The 17,476-nt window shown below is 37.1% G+C and overlaps 1 protein-coding gene across 2 annotated transcripts in view; it reads right to left on the bottom strand.

The window, feature by feature from the left end:
- PSME4 (proteasome activator subunit 4) overlaps positions 1–17,476 on the bottom strand; it is a gene marked incomplete at its 5' end in the record, with an annotated part of 88,906 nt that overhangs the window by 67,262 nt on the left and 4,168 nt on the right. For both annotated transcript variants that reach the window (XM_080684664.1, XM_080684665.1), the window contains 2 exons: positions 3,020–3,136; positions 3,933–4,073. In XM_080684664.1, coding sequence (XP_080540790.1) covers positions 3,020–3,136; positions 3,933–4,073 — 258 coding nt within the window. The remainder of the gene's footprint in view (positions 1–3,019; positions 3,137–3,932; positions 4,074–17,476) is intronic.

The raw sequence follows: 17,476 nt of genomic DNA, 5'->3' as shown, positions 1-17,476 counted from the left end.
GACCTTCAAATGCTCTACCTAAAAGTTCACTGCTTTAAACATTTAGTATTTTTTGCAGTTTTAATGAACACTGGTTCTTCTGGGAATACAACCAATGAACAAGGCTGTACTACTTTGTTCTGTTGAAATTTCTATAAGGGGTTATTCACTATTCCTAAAAGAAAGAAAGAAAGAAAAGAAAGAGAGAGAGAGAGAGAGAGAGAGAGAGAGAGAGAGAGAGAGAGAGAGAGAGAGAGAGAAAGAAAAGAAAAGAAAAGAAAAGAAAAATCACACCACTGTGGCAATTCCAATTGCAACACTTGATTTGTCGATACCATTGTGTAGCTGTAGCATACAAATATATAACTAAGACTGTCTTAACAGTCTTAGAATAAAGTATCATTACCTTGGCAATAAGACACACAAAACACAAGGATGTAGAATTTCATTGATAACTTTGTTAAAATGCTGTAAATTATTGTAAACCTTTTTCATATGGCACAAAGGGCAATTTATCTTGTGAAAATTATATATTGACATTATTTATTCATTTTGGCATTGCTTGTTAGTTTTTAATCTTACTCTGATATTCGCCCCAGAAGTCTACTGCACAAATTCTCTCTGCCTTCACATATTAATGTTTCTTTTACCAAGTCATCCTTTGTCTCTTAATTCCTCACATGTAGAAATGGTTAAAAACAATGTCTCCTGATACAAAATAACTTCACCAACATCATTACATAGAAAATTATGACACTATGTTACAAATCAGGCCAGCGGATCTGTGAGAATAGGAACTTCCTTTTTTCTCAGTTCAGTAGCCTGAAATTAAAGTTATTTCCTTTTCTCTGCCATCATACTTAATTAAATCTTATGTTATTCTTTATCCTGGCACTAGCTTTTATTTTAATGTCTACTCATAATGCTATTCTTTCAAGTTCTTGTACTTCTTATACAGAATACTATATGTTCTAAACTTTTTTCTTTTAAATCCAAACTCATCATAAGTAGATGCAAAATCTGAATATCATACTGTGTCTTTTAGTGTAATAATCTGCATGTTTCAAACATACAGGGTGGGGCAAAAGTAGGTTTACAGTTTTGAGTATATGAAATACAGAGCATATTCTTGTATTATTTTCCATACAAACAACTGTAAACCTACTTTTGCCCCACCCTGTACTGTTTTCATAATAAATGACTTTATTATTTCTCTTCCGTAATGAAGACATTTATATTTATGTCACTGAGTGTAGATAATGAGCATAGATAGGTTATACTACTTACAAATTTCATTTAAAATAGTTAACTACAAAATAGAAAAGGGGATGCTGAGTCTGTTAGAGTTGAGAATCACTGCTTTAAACAAACAACAATTTCAGCAGAGACAAAATGTTTCTTTAAGACACCAAGAATAGCCATGGAAAAACTTTTAAGAAAGAGGTTTCCACAGGGGCAAGGATGATGTGAAGCTTCAGGGAAAGGCATGGTAATAAGCATAGTATCAAGAATCAGGGAGGAACTATAAGCACTGCCTGATACTTAGTGATAAGCTCTAACAAAACTTCCAGGAAAACAGCCACACAGGACCTGAAAGGAAGTGGCTGCCTTTGCAAAGGTACAACTGCCAGGGCAAAAAGTGTGGAACTTGGTTATGAAGAAGCAGGAAATGACTTATTAAAGAAGAAGAAATTGTCTTAATTTACCAAAGACTTTCAGAGACAGCCAAAAAGAATCAGCTAGGAAATTCTCAGAAAGAGAGCTAATTTTGAACACAGTTTAAAGGTCCCTGAAATCTATGAAATGGTGATTCTAGTACAAACTTCAATGGGCTCCTATTTTAAATACACCCAATGCAGTCTATGGCATGCTCCTTCAAACAAAAACTCATAAGGAATCTTTACAACACAGCTTTTATGTTAAACTTTGGGTTTTCATATTATTTATACAAACATTTGAATATTGTACCATTTAGTTTCATGATGAATTTTCTAGTTTTATGATTGAAAAATGGGTTTCCTTGTTTTAATACATGAAATCTTCAGGAAATAAATGACTTCTGACCACTCTATTTGTGATCACTCTCCAAAATCCAATTAGGGCGGGCCTAAGTTCAGGATCAACTATGGTCATTTTCTTTTTCACTCTTTCCATTTACATCATTTCACTACTTACTTACCTATTACCCAAAAAGCTCTTAAAATCTGCCATCTGCCATGATTTTCAAAAAATTCTACAAAAAAAGACTGCTCACTTTAAGTGAAGCCTGAGGATTAATCATAGATTAAATAAACTGAACTGGGGAGGCTACAAGAAGTAATAAGATAATGTCAACATGTGTAGGCTTGAGAGTGAAACCACAGAAATCAATCATTAAAGAAGATTGATCATTAAAGAATCATTAAAGAATTTATAAAAGCGAAAAAGGAAAATAACTAAAAGAGCAGTTAATTCAGAATAAAAACAAAACATACCAAAGTTAGAGCTCTGGAAGAGTCATGATGCATGTACAAGAAGCCATAATCGGCCAGAGATTTATAACCTTAGTATGCCTAAACACTAGTAGAAAATAACAAACTAGGGACTGTACATTGAATAGTTTGTGCTCTCAGAAAAGTCAAACGCTAAAATTGATGCTTCTTCAACTGGGTGTGTGTGCCCCCTGGAATATGCAAAGCTCCTCTTCTTAAGGCATTCATTTTACTTAAAGAATTAAAATACATGTGGATGTTTTGTGAAGAATGCCAAATATGGATTACTTTTAATAACAAGATAATAGATTTCAAACAAAATCTCTTGCTTTCTTTGACCATTATGATGATGTTAGCTGTTAGAAATATTTTGGCGGAAAATTCTTAAGTACAGCTTCAGATATAGTTTAAAGAGGGCAAAAATTAATTTAGGAGTTAAGTTACATAGAATTGAGTATATTAAAATGTACATTTGCTAGCTTATCTCAACCCAGTATTTCTCAACTTAGATCAAATCGCTAAAAGCCCCCCAGTGCTCCCAAAGAAGTTCTTTAAATGGAAATACTTACTTAGGAAACCAATTTAATCCCAGGTGCTCTGTCTTGGAATATAATATTCTTTCCACCATGTCATAAAGTGGTCTCCAAGGTAGCTCCAAATCATCTCTTGAAAGAAGTTCCTTTTTCCTAATTAGGAAAGGTAAATACATACATATGAATGTGTGCAAAGGTGTGTGTATATTACACGTACTACTCAGGGAGGACAACTGTTAAATGCTGCTGTCATCACAGTGGGTTTTGCTTTTCCTCATCCACAGCAATTCGCTGGCAGAATATAATACAGTAGGTAGTAGGAAGAGCAATGCCCCAGATTCTTGCTACTGCTCAAACCTCAAAGAGCAATTAGTACAAGAGGGCATTTACGTTTGTGCTCCCATCACTATAGATGAATTTCCTATTTTCCCACACTAACTGTCTTCACTTAAAGTTTCCAGCATTGTGATTGGTGCCCTGGGATAAGCAGAAGAATAAATGATCCCTATATTCTCAAGGATCTTAAAGCCTATATAAGAAAAGATAATTAGTATAAATAAAACAATCAGACAACACAGAGTTCAATGTGTGCTAGAGAAAAGAAAGCTTCAAGGAATTTTAATTAAAAGGTTAACACATGATTTAAACTTATAAAGTTCTCGTCCTAGCCTGTTTGGCATAGTGGATAGAGCATCAGCCTGCGGACTGACGAGTCCCGGGTTAGATTCCGGTCAAGGGCACATGCCTGCGTTGCAGCTTGATCCCCAGTAGGGGGCATGCAGAAGCCAGCTGATCAATGCTTCTCTCATCATTGATGTTTCTATCTCTCTCTCCCTCTCCCTTCCTCTCTGAAATCAATAAAAACATATTTAAATAAGTAAATAAATGTATAAAGTTCTCATTTCCTAAAATCTTGAAAAAATCCAAAATCATAGAAAAATTGACTTACTTTAACAAGTTGATCAAGAGACGAGCAAATCCCTGCATCATGCTGATTTCCAGTTTTGGAATTGATACCAGCTCATACAATAACTTGACAAAAAGAACATGATCTTCTTTGCTAAATTTTCTCCCATAAAGTCGAATATATCTGCAAGAGAAAAAATCAATATAGCCTTTAAAAATAGATATGGTGACACATCCATGTTCCTTGCAGTGTGTAAGCTACATAAATATCCATCAACAGATAAATGAACTTAAAAATGTAGTATGCACACACAACAAAATATTATTCAGCCTTTAAAAAGAAGGAAATTCTGTCATATGCTACAACATAGATAAGCCTTGTGGACATTATGCTAAAAAGTGAAATAAACCCATCATAAATATAAATACTACAGGAGTCGACCTATATGTAGTATTTAAAATAACCAAAATCATAGAAACAGAACGTAGAATCATGGTTGCCAGGGACAGGGATGAAAGGGGAAACGGAGTTGTTCAACGGGTATACAGTTTGAGTCATGCAAGATTAAAAGGTTCTAGAGACCCGTTGTATAACAATGTACATGTTGTTAACAATATTGTACTGCACACTTAAAAGTTGTTAAGATAGTAAATGTATACTTCTTGCCACAAAAAATATGTACTGTAAAACTATCCCAGATGTCTTTGATGTTAATCATTTTATATCCACTTTTTGTTATGAGGAAAAGAATTATTCTGTATTTTCATTAAGACTGCCAAATAAGTATATTTTTTTTAAATCAAAAGGCTTCAAAAGTCTCATCAACATTTAATAACCAATGAAAAACATGGCTGTCTTGCCCTGGCTGGTGGTTAGACCACCAGCCCATGCACAGAAGGGTCTCAGGTTCGATTCCCAGTCAAGGGTACATACCTGGCACACAGGTTCGAGCCCCAGCCCTGGGTCAGTGTACATGGTGGGGGGCGGGGGGGAGGAGTCACACACAAGTCTCTCTCACATGGATGATAAGTCTCTCTCACATGGATGTCTGTCTGTCTCTCCCCCCCCCCCCAACCCTTCCACTCTCTCTTAAAAAGTAGTTGAGAAAATATCATCCAGTGAGAATTAACCCCTTCCCCCCCACCACAAAAAAAGGGACAAAAAATATTGCTCTTATTGTTACATGGTCTTAACTGGCCTTTAGTCATAAGTTACCTCAAAAAAAGTGCCTCTGCCCCTTCCTCCCCCACTTGGGCACATGCCTAGGTTGCAGGCTTGATCCTCAGTAGGGGGCGTGCAAGTGGAGGCAGCCCATTGATGTTTCTCTCTCATCCATGTTTCTATTTCTCCCTCTCCCTTCCTCTCTCTGTAAAAATCAATAAAAACATATTTAAGTCATTGATGTTTCTATTTCTCTCTCTCTCTCTCCCTTTCTCTCTCTAAAAAGCAGTAAAAACATTTCTTAACAATACTGGGAGTATTATATGCAATAAAGTCATTTCGCGTGGCCAGGTGGCTGTTTGTTGGAGCGTCAGGACATATACCCATGTCACACACACCCATTCGATTCCTGGTCAAGGCATATACCTACGTTGTGGGTTTGATCTTCAATCAGGACAATCATGAGAGGCAACCAATTGATGTTTATGTCTCACATTAATATTTCTCTCTCTTTCCTCCCTTCTTCCCTCTCTAAAAATCAATGGACATATCCCAGAGTGAGGATTTAAGAAAAGAAAAAAAAAAAAAGCTGTTTCCAAAAAAAGGTAATTTAAAAACAAAATACTGAGAATGAAGACTAAGAATCTTCATTTTAAAAACTATTACAGTTTGTTTTCTGTATATTTAGGTTCATTCCTTTTTCCAATTAATTTTCATGTTATATTTTAGGACAAAAAATTACTTAGATGCCTCAAAATACTTAAAAACCTTGGTAACAGTCATGACTGAACTTTTGAACGGACTAATTAAACTATCCTCCCACAAAGGGGAGGGGGGAAATAACAGTAAAAGATAATACAAAAGCACTTTTCAACTGCTTCCTCCTAACCACCTTATAGTGTATTAATGAACCGTTTTAATTTTTTTTATAATTAAGGGACTCTTGGCTCAATTTTTTATTTTTTTAAATGTTTCTTTTTAAAATATTTTTTAATGATTTCAGAGAGAAAGGGAGAGGGTGAGAGAGATAGAAATATCAATGATGAGAGAATCATTGATTGGCTGCCTCTTGCACGCCCCCCACTGGGGACCGAGCAGGCAACCCTGGCTTGTACCCTTGACCAGAATCGAACCTGGGACCCTTTAGTCTGCAGGCCAACACTTTATCCACTGAGCCAAACAAGCGAGGGCTTAAGCATTTTAATTTTTAATCTTATATAAAGACAGACTGTGGAATCCCAGGGACAGTATTTAAGAAAATCTACAATACTGTCAATGTCTTTTCTATTCTACATCTGGATAGTTTACTGCACATTACAAGGAAGTTTAAAGTAAAATATAAAATTATACAACACGATTGTAAGAATTAGTTTGGCTAGAGGCTAAAAATATTGCTTTTCAATACAAGCTTTGTCATTCACCAGTTAATTTTACTCAAGGCACTCACTAGATTTCTAATCCATCTATATCCATCAATAAAGTAAAATTAGCATCATTTCAGAGGGACATTAAGACTATTTGTAATTATAAAACATGCAAGACAATTGGCAATGATATTTAATCTTAAGTAAATGTTTTATTTGGGGTAGTTCCATTCAAAAGACAAAAAAATGGAATTTTAACTTGAAAATTTACAAAGCCAGAAAGAATGTAGTATATCCAGGGGTAGTAATCCAACAAAAAAAGTCACCCCAGAGAAAAGATGGCCGAGTTTCTTTATTCTGAAAATAAGGGGGTCAGAGTAAACAATAAAAGCGATATGAAAGGTTCTGCCCTCACAGGACCAGTTGCAAATGAGTGTGCAGATTTGTGGCCTGGAATTGCATGCAATGCTGTAGCCTTGCATGATTTTCTGAGTATTTGTAAAGAAAAAAATGATTAAGTGTTATTTCCTCAAAACAAACAAAAAAACACACACCAGAATTCAAATATTTTAACTGAAAGCATTTAAAAGTATTTATGGATTTTTTTTTTTTTTAAAGATCCACCTATCTAACAACAGACCCTAAGTAAAAATTTAGGATATCAAAGTCAAAATACCAAAGTTTTCACTGCACATTTGTAATAATAAAAATTTCCTGAAAAATCTAAACAGTCCAATAAGAGAATGGTTTGTTAAATTGTAGTTTATGCTTTTAGACTATAATGCATTCATATATCTTAACAAAAATATCCCTTATCAAAGACTGCTAAAATCCTACTTAAAACAGCAAAGGAGTCAAGTTATGTGGTTCTCACTAGCAAAAATGACACAACAGCCTTGGGCAAACTACGGCCCGCGGGCCGGATCCCGCTGTTCTATACGGTTCTCTTGCTCTCCCCTCTGCTCCTTTACTTTGAATTTATATTAGTTTACACAAACACTCCATCCATGCTTTTGTTCGGCCCTCTGGTCCAGTTTAAGAACCCATTGTGGCCCTCGAGTCAAAAAGTTTGCCCACCCCTGCACTAGAATGTGAACCACAATTAATTGCAATGGATGTTTAAATCCATTAAATTCATAATGATACTAAAAACTATAAATACAAACAAAAGAATACCCCACAAATCTCACTTTTGAAGAATGCTAGGTAACCAAGACATGATCATCTTAAATACTGATAAAGAAAGAAAACCACTAGAGCACCTATCCTGCCTCTCATATAGGAATTGTACCTCAGGATAAGCTCAAACTAATTAGGATGAATGTTATCACCATTTTGCAATCTTTAATGCATATAGGATGGCTACTAACTCACAGAAAGAGAGAAGTAGGGCTATGTATCTCCTGATGAAAGTATGTGCTGAATAACAGCAACAAAATCAATTACTGTGTCTAATATTTCAATCTGACTTGGACTGAAGGTAATCATTAAAAAAAACTCACTTTAAAACACACAAATGAAAATTTAAGCTTACAAAACTATGCCTTCTTTTCAATCTTCTGTGAACACCTGATCATAAATTAGTCAACAAAGAAAAACGTCAATTCTAACATGTGAACATTATTATAGCCAAAAAGTCTGATTATAATAAAATCTACACTAATAAAAGAGAAACATGCAAATTAACCATCACTCCACTACACCCACAAGCCATGCCCACCAGCCAATCAGGAGCGAGTATGCAAATTAACCCAACCAAGATGGCAGACAGCCACAGAGCTGGAGCAAGCAGGAGGCTAGAGTTGCCCCAGCAATGGAGGAAGCCAAGCTTCCCACCCTGGCTGACCCTGGCCTCCGCTCAAGGCTACAAAGTCAGTCCTGACCGGTTTGGCTCAGTGGATAGAGCACCGGCCTGCGGACTGAAGGGTCCCAGGTTCGATTCCGGTCAAGGGCATGTACCTTGGCTGCGGGCACATCCCCAGTAGGGGACTTGCAGGAGGCAGCCGATCCATGTTTCTCTCTCATCGATGTTTCTGACTCTCTATCCCTCTCCCTTCCGCTCTGTCAAAATTAATAAAAAAAAATATTCAAAAAAAAAAAAAAGGCTACAAAGTCAATTATAGAAGATAAATAAATCCTAGATCAGCCGTGGGCAAACTCCGGCCCGTTCGGCTGTTCTATCCAGCCCGCGGAGCCGAAAGAGCGGAGGGTTCTCTTGCTCTCCCCTCCACTCCTTTACTTAGAATTTATATTAGTTCACACAAACACTCCATCCATGCTTTTGTTCCGGCCCTCCGGTCCAGTTTAAGAACCCATTGTGGCCCTCGAGTCAAAAAGTTTGCCCACCCCTGATCTAGATACTTGCTTCCAGCTGGCCCTGGCCTCCGCTCAAAGAGGTGCTGAAAAAAAAGAAAAACAAAAAAAGGAGGGGCTGGGACCTTAGGTCGCCAGGGGGGTGATCAGGCCAGGATGGGACAGCAGGGGCCGTTGGGGGTAAGCAGACCAGCAGGGAGGCCAGTTGGGGGTGAGCAGGCCGTCAGTGGGGGTCAGTTGGAGGTGATCAGGACAGCAAGGGCCGGGGGCAGTTTGGAGTGAGCAGGCCAGCAGGGGGGGCAGTTGGGGGTGAGCAGGCTGGCACGGGGGGCAGTTGGGAGTGATCTGGCTGGCAGGGGGGCATTTGGGGGTGAGCAGGCCGGCGGCAGGGGGCAGTTGGGGGCGAGCAGGCCAGCAGGCAGAGTGGTTAGGGGCAATCAGGCAGGCAGGCAGGCAGGCAGGCAGGCAGGCAGGCAGGTGAGTGGCTGGAGCCAGCAGTCCCGGATTGTGAGAGGGATGTCCGACTGCTGGTTTAGGCCTGATCCCTCTAAACCAGCAGTAGGACATCCTTCAAGGGGTCCCAGATTGGAGAGGGTGCAGGCTGAGCTGAGGAACACCCCCCATCCTCCATGCACGAATTTTGTGCACCAGAACACTAGTTAGAAAATATTAAATATTAAACAAAATTTAAAAACATGCATATGAATCTGATTAAACAGCCAATCTCCAGACTTAAGGCATTCCCCCCTCCAAGAGGCACTTCCTTTAAAATCAGGTTCACAACAATAATGACTATCCTTACTGTTATTAGTTAGCATCATTCTGAATTTAGATTGAAGAGTAAACTAGGTAACAAAAGATAGAATAGAATGGTGTTAATGCTACGACTATACATACCTAAAACATCCAAAACAACCACCTAAAAACAGTTTTAGACTACATAAGAAAATCTAGTGTTTTTTTTAAAAGCAACAACCTTCCTGTAAGGTACCAGAAAAAAATAGTGGTGGTTGAAGGAATATTGTTCCATTCATTCTTAACACCAACAACAACAAAAAAAAAAATTAGAAGTTTCTCTAAAAGAAATGTATAGGAGCCCTGGCCAGGTAGTTCAGTCGGTTAGAGTATCAGCCCTGATATGCCAAGGTTGTGGGTTCAATCTCCAGTCAGGGCACACGCCAGAAGCAACCAATGAACGCATAAATAAGTGGATCAACAAAGCGATGTTTCTCTCTCTCTCCCTGTCCCCCCACCCCCTTACTCTTTCCCTTCCTCTCCCTTCTTTTCTCTATTTAAAAAAAAAAAAAAATCAATAAATTTAAAAAAGCACATTGTTTAAAAAAGGAAAAGTGCAGGAATTACATTTTTTAAAACAATAAAATTGCCCTAGCTGGTTTGACTCAGTGGATAGAGTGTCAGCCTATGGACTGAAGGGTCCCGGGTTCGATTCCAGTCAAGGGCACATGCCCAGGTGTGGGCTTGATCCCATTGTGGGGAGTGCAGAAGGCAGCCGATCAATGATTCTCTCTCATCATTGATGTTTCTATCTCTCCCTCCCTCTCTGAAATCAATAAAAAAAAAATATTAAAAAAAATAAAAATAAAAGACTGATATGTAAAATATTTGAATAAATGGTGAGATAAGGATTGTTTTTAATGTCTTAATACCTGACAGTTAAGGCTAAATGACAAATATTTCACAGAAAGGAAAACTACCATGACCAGTGAAATCCCTGAACTTTACATTTTAATTTCAGACAGTAACTTCAACTCTTCCTTCTACCAAAATAAACATCACACATTTTTGCTGTAGCTATGTCAGTTCCAGTCTTTTCTTTCTGTTCCTAAGGTGTCACCAAATAGAAAAATAAAAAATAAAAAAAGGGCAAAATTAGCAGAGAAAACTAGAGGATCGGGAATTAATTACTTTGACTAAGTCCTACATCATTACATATAATATTGAAAATGCATATAACAGCTTCTCACAGCTAGAAACAGTAAGTGAATGTTAAAATGAAGAGTTTTCTGCCCTGGCTGGTTTGGCTCAGTGGATAGAGCATCAGCCTAAGGACTGAAGGGTCCCAGGTTCGATTCAGGTCAAGGGCACATGCCAGGGTTGTGGGCTCGATCCCCAGTAGGGAGCATGCAGGAAGCAGCCGATCAATGATTCTCTCTCGTCACTGATGTTTCTATCTTTCTCTCTCCCTCTCCCTTCCTCTCTGAAATCAAGAAAAAAATATTTTTAAAAAAATGAAGAGTTTTCTCATAAACCCACCTCTCTTCTTTTCAAACAGCATTTCTAGAGCAAATGACAGGTACAGGATGACAGTTATGACTCAAATAGTTCCTTTAGGCCAAGAACTCACAAGTCAGATGTGAGGAGACACATACTTGGCAAACGAAATATATAGAAATAAGGGGACAAATGAAGTATTAGAGTTCTGAGTCTTTCAAAGCCAAAGTTTCACCAAATATAGTGATCACTGAACTGAAAAAAGATTAGAAAGCTGTCATCACTCTGAATAGGCAACCCCAGGCCAAGATAACTTAAGGATTTGGGGAAAGAGGCTCAAGAGACATCTCCAGGCAGAGGAACAGAGCAAGAACAGGGTACTTCTGTGGCAACGTGATACAAACAAGAGAATGTTTCTTATTCCTCCATCTCCCCTCCAAAGAGGTCAGGCAGAGGATCAAGAAAGGGGATATACTATCACAAACAAAAAAACAATAAAGAATATTAATTCCAAGTGACTGCTGGTATGAAACAAAGGCAAGTTAGTTGCTATCTAAATGGAGGATGTCTTACGTTTCCATTCTAGCTTGCTTTGCAACTCTCAACATTATAATAAACTTTAGATAGACAGATTTATTGACTTCAACATAGTAGCCAAGAAGCAGGAAGAGCACAGTTCTACAAGATGACTGAGAATTCAAACTGCTCTGTTAGTCTCCTGGGCAAGTCATTTAACCTCCTAAGTGTATACATAAAACCTGGGTGTCCTCACAAAGCTATGGTGATGGACAACTGATTAACATACATGAAAAACATTCTCATTTAATTGTTCTAGAATGGGGAGGAGGGGCTCCAGGTCCCAGGTTTTTTTTTTTAATTAAATTTACTGAGGTGACATTGTTCAACATGAACATCTAGTAGTAGGTTTCAGGTGAGGATTTCTGTTACAAGATCTGTATATTGCACCATGTGCCCACCACTCAAAGTCAAATCTTCTGTCACCATGTATTAGGACTCCCTTCTCCTCACCAATTGCTTTTTATAAGCTTTCCAGATGTCTCACCACTTAGCAGATTAACTAGAGCATAATACATGCTTTAAAAAATCTACTTAAGTCATTAAAAATGTAATATTAATACAATCTGTTACAATTTATATTTCTTTAACTAGTTATATGCAAAATAAATCTTAAGATGTTTGCTTAATATATAATTATTTGTTCATATCCTTCGAAATCGATGTATCCTTTAAGACTCCCTCCTTCATGAAGTCTTCCTTCATTCCCAAACTAAGGTGCTACCTCTGTCCTCTGTCCCTTAATAGCTTGTACCAAACTGAGTATTTTTCATATTCTCTCATACCATAGTTGTTTATGTACACATTACTGTATTTCTTTAGATGACTGAAAGATATTTGGTGGCACGGACCACCCCTCTACAACATCTATTTAACCCTCAGCTCTAACCAGAAACGAAACAAGGTAGACATTTTGAGAAACATTTTTTTTTTCAACAGATTGAATATGCAAGTATACAAACAGCTCACCAGAGCTAATTCTATTTTTAAAAAGGAAAAAAGAAAAAAGCACTTTCAAACTAACAATAAATATTTGACCAAACTGAGCAAATTGCCTTTAAAACATTAAAAGTAGGTTTCCAAAACACAGTAGAAAACAGGCCTCTCATCTTTATCAAGTACAGTATTTCTAATGGGAGGCTGCATATGGGCAAGGAGGTCTGAGGTGTACATTTCTCTGTATCCCCATCCTCCTCAGCTTGAACAATGCTCACTTGGAGTTTCAGCATACTGAATTTCCTGACACTCAAATTGACATGACAATTTTAGAGTAATGGTCATTCACTACTAACATCTAATAATAATGTGTCTATTCATTTCTCCCCAGTTGGTTCTCCCTGGAGTCATGCATTTCTTTAAGTGGGCATCCATTTCTTAAAATGCTTTACTGAGTGTCATTTAAAAGTCAGGCATTGGCAACAAGCAATCCTATATAATAAAAGGCTAATATGCAAATTGATCGAACAGCAGAACGACCGTCGCTATGACGTGCACTGACCACCAGGGGGCAGATGCTCAATGCAGGAGCTGCCCCCTGGTTCAGCCAGAAGCCAGGCTGATGACTGGTGAGTGCAGCGGCGGTGGTGGGAGGTAAGGAGTGAGGGGTCCAGGACTGTGAGAGCCCTGGACTGTGAGATGGATGTCTGACTGCTGGCAGCCCAGGAATTTTCCTTCCTCTGACCATGTGGTTAAGAGCAAGAGTCCTGTGGTCATCAGGCAAATCTATTGTTACATAACCTTGCTTAAGTCTCACTTCTTCAGGGGTAAAACTGGGAGAATAAACATACTTACAGTTCATAGGGTTGTTTGTGAAAATGAAATGAAATAATGAATGTAAACCCTTAGCACAGTGCTAGTACATTTTGAGCCCTCAACATACGGCAGGTAGTGTCTATAATACTGACATTTTGTAAGATACCTCAGGTTACTAATATTTTTAAACTGTTGCAACTTTTCATTTTCATCCCTTATATCTTTATAGCTTAACTTGAGGCCCAATGAACTAAGTTCATGCAAGAGGCTCGGCCCCTGCCACCGTGGCTTCGTCCAGAAGGACATCCAGTCTAATTAGCATATTACGCTTTCATTATTATAGATAAATGGGTGTGGTGATATGATCTAAACTAAAGAAAGAAACCTGTAAAATCAGGAGCTTTCATACTGTTTGGCCACAACCCACAGTAATAAACACACACACACACACACACACACACACACACACACACACACGAAACAGAGTCATAAACATTCCCCCTTATTACTTCCAAATTCAGTCTAATAATTCTAATTCAGTTCACCAACCAACAAATAAAACCTCCCCAAGAATACAACAACTGGGTCAAGACCTACTAAATTATACACACACACACACACACACACACACACACACACACCCTCTGGTCATAATCCACAATTTGAAAAATTCTCTATTAAACACACTCACAAATGAACAGAGATTAAAAAACAACAGTGAGACCCCCCACAAGAAAAAACAAACAAACCACAATGTGAAAAGTCTTAAGATATTTGTTAAATTATGAATTTTTAAAAAGATTACATTTCTAAATCATTCTTGGATTTGTTAAATGGTAATTTTTCTCCTGCCATACACATAATGGGGGCCTCTGTTTGGTATATTGACAGAAACTTGACAACATTTTATTTATTGGGATCTCTAGGAAGTTACCTACCTTCCCTCAGAACACAAGCTGTCCCAACTAAACTTTTCGGGAATCTGCCCAAAATATAAACACTCATATGCAAAACGCTGCCTTCATAAAATGTCTAGCTCTTAAAAACGACTTAATCCTTCGCTTAAAAAAGAAATTGTCAGACAATGAAATGAACAGCTCAAATATTACCAACACATTCCATTTAGACTGTATACCATTAGATTACAAAGCATTTTTAACAATTCTTAAGCAATCTCCAACTTATTTAAAGTACATTACTATTCTCAAACCCATTTCATAGCTGCAATAGTGTTCTTAGCAAGAGAAAAGGCCTTGCCCTGGCTGGTAGCTCAGTTGGTTAGAGTGTCATCTCCATACACCAAAGCTGTAGGGGGTTTGATCCCAGGTCAGGGCACATACGAGAAGCAAACAATGAATGCATAAATAAGTGAACAACAAATCGATATTTCTCTCTCTATCTCTCTCCTTTCCTTGCTCTCTCTAAAATTAATAAACAATTTTTTGTTTTTTAATATATATCTGATACATGGTTCTAGCCTTGCATTACTATTTTCTTTTTGTTATTATAGTAAACATTTCATTGAACAACTATGACAAGTATAACTCATTCATACAACAAATTTAGGAACATTTGCCATCACAGGGATTTTTCCTTTGTTGTCCTTGAAAAAGAAATTTTGGGCACATTATAGAACCTTTCCAGTGAGTTTTAATGATAAGATGACGTTCCATTTTAATATTTAAAAGTACCATTCAATGTAATTTGAAAACTCCCGACTTGAGCAAAGCCCCAAGCAGAGGATGAGTCTCACTGAGCTTGAGAGGCAGAAGTGGGTGTTCTGAGGAACCTGCCCTTGACCGAAATCAAACCCAGGATCCTTCAGTCCATGGGCTAAACACTCTATCCACTGTGTCAAACCAACCAGGGCTTAAAAATTTTTTTTTAAGGAGAAAAGCCTTTATTATGTTTTTAAACTCTAAAATTTGGGGTCTAGGTATTATGAAACAGGTGATGACGGCTACAAAAATTCTATAGTTCATCTAACTACATTTTTAATAATAAATATTTAATCATACAGTGAGATCTCAGTCAAACTTGCTGATACAACCAATATAATCGGCTTTCTTGTCTAATTAACTTTGGGTTGGTTATGAAACACAATTTCTTCCATAACCAAAATGCTTCTCCACTTCTTTGGTTAAAAATATACTTTCTTTTGAACCCAGTATTAAATGCTTTTAGTTTTCAAACAAAAAAGAGTTAATTCTAATATTACTGAGGACCTATGATTGTATATGCCACTGCACTAAATGCTAGAAGTAGAGGAAAGGCGGTAAATACGGACGGAAGATGCTGATCTGAAGAAAGCGCACAGCAGAGGGAAGATGTGTACATGAAGAATAGAAAAGCAGGAACAAGGGATCAAGAGCGAGTGCACTAAAAGGAAAGAAATGCTGAGCAGAGGCCAAATATGGAAGTAACCAACCTCAAGATTCCAAATGAGAATATTTATAGTATGTGCTGCTTTTAACATTCCAGTCGTGATCTCTGTAAATGTAAAGGTTTTCTGTTGTTTGCTCACTGTTGCTTTTATTACCTGTTCTCGGCTAGCTGTTTACACAGTAAGAATGAGATATTTGATCTAATTTTCTGCAAAGATTAGAGGGAAATAGATTTGGATTTTGTATTGGGAGAGGAAGATTCACCAGAAATAAGTCTGCTTACTAGAAAGTTAACATCTAGATTCCACAATGAGGATAGGTTTACAAGTTGTGCACTTGTTTACTAATAAATAAGCATCCTTTAAAAAACAAGAATCTGCCATCATTTCACTTCAATTATGAACACGCAGTTCAAAAAAACTTATTTACAACACTGCAAAAACAAATGTTTTTAAAAATGTTTTTTAAATGTTTTTTTTTTAATGTTTTAAATATATTCAGATCTCAGAACTATGGTAATGCTGTACTAATTTTTTTTTTTTTTTTTTTACTAACTTCCTTTTCTCAATGTACTGTGTTAAAATACACTGGTCAGAATGAGAAATTTTTTTAAAGCAATTAACTTTAAAATTCATATTTTCCCAAATTTCTTGATGGAGTTACACACCTTAACTAGTCTGTCCCAAATAAACAAAAATGTGACTAAGAGCAAGAGCACACTGGAACTCCCTGAGGGCAGAAGTCTTTCACTGACAGCCAAAAAGTGCCATCCACACAAGGCACTCAGAAAATAATCTGTTCAAAGACTCCTGACTACAACTTTGTATCCAACTATCTATTAACCCTATCAACATCAGTGTCTTATGTTTTTAAAGTGAAGATAATTCAAGGGAGTCCTTGTTACCCCAGAATTTATTCTATAGCTCCAAAATTAAAGGGGGGGAAGGGAATGAATGTCATAATATAAAAATGTTCATTAGTAAGCTATTTTTAAAACTGTCCATGAAGTCTGTCTGTAGTCAACCTTAGACAAAACACAAATGAAAACTTAGAAGTAAAATCACAAATTTTGCAAAAAAAATAACTTCATGAGGTTAATCAAAGTGGCAATGGATTATTGCTGAATTTTTTTAACTTTGATAATGATGGGTTCATAGAGTTCATTTTATTGTCTTCCTTTGTGTATGCTTGCCAGTTTCCATAACAGAAAAAAATGTCTAAGCAAAAAACAAAAAGAATATTAGAAAGCTGTTCAAATCATATATATTGACAAATGAGATTCTGGCAGAAACAGACAGTTAACTAGTGAAAGCTAATAAGGTGTTTTGAAAGAATGATTAAGAGCGGTCCCTGGAAAAAGGGAAGGGCCCCAAGTATGACACTTATGAAAAATCAAATGTGTGCATGTGTAGGAATAGGGGGTATATCAACCAATTGATGCATCTCTCTCACATAGATATTTTTCTCTCTCAACGTCTCTCACTCTCCCACTTTCTAAAAACCAATGGAAAAATACCCTCGAGTGAGCATTTAAAAAAAATTAAAAATAAAGTGTTAATTTTTAAAAAATCTAATGTGAAAGACAACTTATTGTGTGTGCTATTAGACAACTTTATCAGAAAAATTCATGTCCCCAAAATCACTTAATTCACTTATTTTGTTCTTTTCTTCAGAAAAACAACTTTCTCACTACAAAGAAATTTTGGTTCCCATTTTGAGTGTGGTCATTTAATAAAAACAAATCTTTTCTACTACTTTCTCCAACTGTTTCTCCCTGACGAATATGGTAATCTGTCAAGATTTC

This window comes from Plecotus auritus (genome assembly GCF_963455305.1).
Source record: "Plecotus auritus genome assembly, chromosome: 8".
Taxonomy (NCBI): domain Eukaryota; kingdom Metazoa; phylum Chordata; class Mammalia; order Chiroptera; family Vespertilionidae; genus Plecotus; species Plecotus auritus.
This window is presented reverse-complemented; position numbering and strand designations above follow the sequence as displayed.